This window comes from Chrysemys picta, chromosome 3 (assembly GCF_011386835.1).
Source record: "Chrysemys picta bellii isolate R12L10 chromosome 3, ASM1138683v2, whole genome shotgun sequence".
Lineage (NCBI taxonomy): Eukaryota > Metazoa > Chordata > Testudines > Emydidae > Chrysemys > Chrysemys picta.
In genome coordinates this window covers 16,817,509-16,823,500 of record NC_088793.1, presented here as the reverse complement: position 1 = coordinate 16,823,500, position 5,992 = coordinate 16,817,509, and the positions used below count along the sequence as shown (strand labels likewise).

At 52.6% G+C, this 5,992-nt stretch overlaps 1 protein-coding gene across 1 annotated transcript; it reads left to right on the top strand.

Annotated features, from left to right (window-relative positions):
• The first annotated feature begins 1,611 nt into the window (after window positions 1-1,611).
• On the top strand, window positions 1,612-4,149 carry LOC135982163 (uncharacterized). The gene is made up of 2 exons (XM_065587504.1): window positions 1,612-2,585; window positions 3,580-4,149. Exons 1-2 carry the CDS (start codon window positions 2,009-2,011, stop codon window positions 4,053-4,055), a joined length of 1,053 nt encoding a protein of 350 aa, XP_065443576.1. The 5' UTR covers window positions 1,612-2,008; the 3' UTR covers window positions 4,056-4,149.
• Window positions 4,150-5,992: the final 1,843 nt, after the last annotated feature.

Below are 5,992 nucleotides of genomic sequence, written 5' to 3'. Positions count from 1 at the left end.
GTGGCGGGACAGTGAGAAGAGGGAACGAAAGGAGAACGCAGCATACCAGAAAGAAGCCACGGAGCAGCTCTTAACAGTTATGGAGCGCCAAGCAGACACACTTCAGGCACTACTAGCACTGCAAACCGAGCAGCTCCGCGCCCGCCCTCCCTCCCCTGCAGCTGCTGTCGCAAAACTCTTTCCCCTGCCCCCCCACCGCCAACACACACTTATCAACCTCCTGGCTCCACTCTCTACCCGCAGCATTCCACTCCTCCCGTCCAGCACTGCGGACTCCCACTACTCACTGCACTCAACACCCATCCCTCTGCAGTTTGGCCCTGCTGAAGTACAGCACCCACTGCATCCAAAGGAGAAGGTTGGGTATGATCCCTGGACATACACAAATCTGTAGCCGTCCTGGGACCCCTCCTCCTCTTGAGACCTTCCATTCCCCCATCCCCTTCCCTGCTGATGAATTTTTTCGTTTGACTCTCTGGTTATTGTCTTTCAATAAAAGAATTGTGTTGGTTTGAAAGCAACCTTTATTCTATTCAGTGAAAGCAAAAAGGGCTCTGCAAAGCAACATAGAGTTATGTTAAGGCCCCTTCTTGCATCATGTGCACCAATCACCTCCTAGCATTACAAGCACTGCAATCCTGAGCATAGCAACAAATATTAGTGGCTTTCAGCTTCAAATTGCTGCCTCAAAGCATCCCTGATCCTTATGGCCCCATGCTTTGGCCCTCTACTAGCCCTGGTCTCTGACTGTTCAAACTCAGCCTCCAGGTGCTGAGTCTCTGTGGTCCAGCCCTGAGTGAAGCTTTCACCCTTCCCTTCACAAATATTATGGAGCATACAGCACACGGCTATAAGCATAGGAATATTGTCATCGGCCATGCCCAGCTTCCCATACAGGCATTGCCAGCAGGCTTTTAAACAGTCAAATGCACACGCCACGGTCATTCTGCACTTGCTCAGCCTGTTCTTGAACCGCTCCTTTGCTGCTGTCAAGTTGCTTTGTGTATGGCTTCATGAGCCATGGCATTAAGGGGTAGGCATGGTCTCCCAGGATCACAATGGGCATTTCGACATCCCCTACAGTGATCTTCTGGTCCGGGAAGGAAGTCTCTGCTTGTAGTTTCTTGAACAGGCCAGTGTTCTGAAAGATGCGTGCGTCATGCACCTTTCCAGACCAGCCTGAGTTAATGTCTATGAAACGCCCACGGTGATCCACAAGTACCTGGAGAACCATTGAGAAATACCCCTTGCGATTAATGTACTCGGTGGCTAGGTGGTCTGGTACCAGAATTGGAATGTGCAAAGCCATCCACAATCTCACGCACATTGCCCAGAGTCATGGTCTTTTGGAGCAGGATGCAGTTAATGGCCCTGCACACTTGCATCAACACGACTCCAACGGTCCACTTTCCCACTCTGAACTGGTTAGCGACCGATCGGTAGCAGTCTGGAATAGCCAGCTTCCACAGTGCAATAGCCATGCAATTCTCCAACGACAGGGCAGCTCTCATTCTCGTGTCCTTGCGCCACAGGGCTGGTGTGAGCTCATCACACATCCCATGAATGTGGCTTTCCTCATGCGAAAGTTCTGCAGCCACTGCTCATCATCTCAGGCCTGGTCTACACTAGGCGTTTATGTCGAAGTTAGCGCCGTTAAATCGAATTAACCCTGCACCCGTCCACACTGCGATGCTATTTAGTTCGACATAGAGGTCTCTTTAATTCGACTTCTGTACTCCTCCCCGACGAGGGGAGTAGCGCTAAATTCGACATGGCCATGTCGAATTAGGCTAGGTGTGGATGGAAATCGACGCTAATAGCTCCGGGAGCTATCCCACAGTGCACCACTCTGTTGACGCTCTGGACAGCAGTGCGAGCTCGGATGCTCTGACCAGCCACACAGGAAAAGCCCCGGGAAAATTTGAATTTGAATTCCTTTTCCTGTCTGGCCAGTTTGAATCTCATTTCCTGTCTGGATATCGTGGCGAGCACAGCAGCACTGGCAACGATGCAGAGCTCTCCAGCAGTGATGGCCGTGCAGTCTGGGAATAGAAAGAGAGCCCCAGCATGGACTGATCGTGAAGTCTTGGATCTCATCGCTGTGTGGGGCGATGAGTCCGTGCTTTCCGAGCTGCGATCCAAAAGAAGGAATGCAAAGATCTACGAGAAGATCTCTAAAGACATGGCAGAGAGAGGATACAGCCGGGATGCAACGCAGTGCCGCGTGAAAATCAAGGAGCTGAGACAAGGCTACCAGAAGACCAAAGAGGCAAACGGACGCTCCGGATCCCATCCCCAGACATCCCGTTTCTACGAGGCACTGCATTCCATCCTCGGTGCTGCCGCCACCACTACCCCACCAGTGACCGTGGACTCTGAGGATGGGATACTGTCCACGGCCGGTTCCTCAGACATGTTAGGGGACGGGGAAGATGAGGAAGGAGATGAGGAGGGCGAGGCAGTTGGCAGCTCTCACAACGCTGATTTCCCCGACAGCCAGGATCTCTTCATCACCCTTACAGAGATCCCCTACGAAGCGTCCCCAGCCATTACCCCGGACACAGAATCTGGTGAAGGATCAGCCAGTAAGTGTTGTAAACATCTAAACATTTATTTTTAACAAAACAGGAATATTAACAATTAAAAGAATGGGTTGTTCATGATTAGTGTGCCCTAGGCGCTTAACGGTTTAGTAAGGGGCAGTGCAAGTTTTGAAAAGAAATCTAGCAATGTCCGGTTTTCAGTGATTGTCCTGCACAAGCCGCTCTACTGTGTATTCCCTGCTACTGCAGCTACAGTAAAATGCGGTCTATATGTGCGGGGATAGAGCAGTAATCCTCCTGGGACATCTCGATGAAGCTCTCCTGGAGGTAACTTGAAAGCCGTTGCATGAGGTTCTTGGGGAGAGCGGCCTTATTGGGTCCTCCGAAGTACGACACGTTGCCGCGCCACGAGATTATCAGGTACTCGGGGATCATTGCTCTGCACAGCAGGGCGGCATACGGCCCTGGTCTTTGGAGGCTTTCCCGGAGCATTCTCTCTTTGTCGCTCTCGGAGATCCTCATCAGGGTGATGTCGGCCATGGTGACCTGCTTTTAATTAGGTAGGGGAATGTTAGTGTTGGGACTGCTTTCCCGTTCCTTTACAGAACTGTCACCGCTGGTTTGCAGCCACGCGGTGGAGGCGGGAGAGGGGCAGCCGAAAGGGATCATTCCCGGGGACAGCCGCGAGGGGGTGGGACAGGGGCAGAGTTCCCGCTTGCCGGATTGCTGGCAGCAGGGACTGACATTGATTTAAATGTGAAATGAGGCCAGTGGTAATATAAAAGTTTTAAACTGCCACAAGTGTACGGCTTACCATGTCTGCCTGCAACAGAAATTCCGTTGTGCTGCCTCGCTTCTCAAATGTGCTGTTCAAGACCCCAGGCACAGAATGCGAAGGCCGAGAATTCGACCTTGTGCTGAGTGCGCATGTGAAAGGTGCTGTGCATGGTCTTGTTCACAGAGAAAGACTATGTTCTTTGTTCACAACTACATTTATCTTTCAGAGGAATTCACTCCCTTTTTCCCATTTCCACAGCCCCGTCTGCGACTGTCTCACAACCTAGCCTGGAATCACACTCCCAGAGGCTAGCGCGGATTAGGCGTAGGAAGAAGAGGACACGGGAGGACATGTTCTCTGAGCTTATGGCCTCTTCCCAAGCCCAGGCAGCACAGCAGACCCAGTGGCGGGAGAACTTGACCCGAATGCACCAAGCCAACATGGATCGGGAGGAGAGGTGGCGGCAGGAAGACCAGCAGGCGACTCAAACGCTGCTTGGACTACTGAGGGAGCAAACGGACACGCTCCGGCGCCTTGTGGATGTTCTGCAGGAACGGAGGCAGGAGGACAGAGCCCCGCTGCAGTCCATCTCTAACCGCCCTCCCCCGCCACCAAGTCCCATACCCACCTCACCCAAAGTGCAAAGAAGGAGAGGCGGCAGAGTCCCTGCTAACTCTCACTCCACCCCTGCAGAGAGCTCTAGTAGCAGAAGGCTCTCATTTCCCAAAATTTGAAAAGTTCTTTCCTTCCCGCCTGACACAAGCCCACGTCCAAGTTTCATCTCCCAATGCCATGTGTAGTTGATAATAAAAAATTCGTTTCTGTTAACTACTGTTTCAATCATGTTCTTTTGGAGGAGGAGGGGAAAGGGGGTTGGAAATTGGACAGGACAGTCTCCTTTGGCAGGGTACATAGTCGGGGGCAGGCACAGCAGCAGGGCACATACACAGTGCAGTGATGCAGTGACTAGTTGCCCCGGTTAGTCTGGGAGGTTGTTTTGATGTAATGTTGGGGGGGGTGGGTTGCTCTGTGACTTTGTGGCGGGGGAGGGCAGTTACAGATCTTAAGCGCCGGTCCTTAGACAGGATCACAGAGCCACACAGCATGGGATCTGTAACCGTCCTCCCCCTGCCACAAAGTCAAATAGACCTCCCATACACACAGTCCCGATCAGGAGGGGTGACAGGCTCCGTTGAAACAAGCATCCCACCGCAGCGGAGCCTGTCAATCCTTGAGTTTAGAAGCTGCATTCGCATCACAACACTAGACCCGCCCCGCACCACAGTCTGCGGCCCAGTTTTAAAAAATTCCCGCTAAAACAGTATTAAAGAAAACGGTGTGCTTTAACAAAGTAGAACTATTTTTATTTCGACACGTGTGTTGGAGGGGGGGTGAAGGGGGTATGTAACTGGATAGGATAGTCAACATTACCTGGGTAAAGAAACGGGGGCAGGTTTAGCTTCTCAGTACACAAACTATAAAATCACAGGTTACCCTGCTCACTCAGGAACTTTGCTTTCAAAGCCTCCCGGATGCACAGCGCTTCCCGCTGGTCTCTTCTAATCGCCCGGCTGTCTGGCTGTGAGTAATCACCAGCCAGGCTATTTTCCTCAACCTCCCACCCCGCCATAAAGGTCTCCCCCTTGCTCTCACAGAGATTGTGGAGCACACAGCAAGCTGCTATAACAATGGGGATATTGGTTTCGCTGAGATCACAGCGAGTCAGTAAGCTTCTCCATCTCCCCTTGAGACGGCCAAAAGCACACTCCACCACCATTCTGCACTTGCTCAGCCGGTAGTTGAAGAGTTCTTTTTCAGTGTCCAGGGCGCCAGTATAGGGCTTCATGAGCCAGGGCATTAGCGGGTAGGCTGGGTCCCCGAGGATGACTATAGGCATCTCCACATCCCCAACAGTTATTTTGTGGTCCGGGAAGTAAATACCTTGTTGCAGCCGTCTAAACAGACCAGAGTTCCTGAAAACACGAGCGTCATGAACCTTGCCCGGCCATCCCACGTAGATGTTGGTAAAACGTCCCCTGTGGTCCACCAGTGCTTGCAGCACCATGGAAAAGTAGCCCTTTCGGTTAATGTACTGGGTGGCCTGGTGGTCCGGTGCCAGGATAGGGATGTGAGTTCCATCTATGGCCCCACCGCAGTTTGGGAATCCCATCGCTGCGAAGCCATCTATGATCGCCTCCACGTTTCCCAGGGTCACTACCTTTGGCAGCAGTACATCAACGATTGCCTTCGCTACTTGCATCACAACAACCCCCACGGTAGATTTGCCCACCCCAAACTGGTTCGCGACTGACCGGTAGCTGTCTGGCGTTGCAAGCTTCCACAGGGCTATGGCCACTCGCTTCTGTACACTCAGTGCAGCTCGCAACCGGGTGTCACTGCGCTTCAGGGCAGGGGACAGCAACTCACAAAGTTCCAGGAAAGTTCCCTTCCGCATGCGAAAGTTTCGCAGCCACTGGGATTCATCCCAGACCTGCAGCACTATGCGGTCCCACCACTCAGTGCTTGTCTCCCGTGCCCAGAATCGCCGTTCCACGGCATCAACATGACCCATTGCCACTGTGATGTCCTCGGCGCTGGGTCGCCTGCTTTCTGACAGGTCTGTGCTACTCTCAGACTTCAGGACATCACCGCGGTGCCGTAGCCTCCTTGC

Excerpts from the sequence above, each read along its gene's own strand:
- LOC135982163 (XM_065587504.1), top strand. The coding sequence starts at position 2,009 with ATGCAGAGCTCTCCAGCAGTGATGGCCGTGCAGTCTGGGAATAGAAAG. Across the intron at positions 2,586-3,579 it reads ATCTGGTGAAGGATCAGCCA|CCCCGTCTGCGACTGTCTCA; the intron begins GTAAGTGTTGTA and ends CCATTTCCACAG.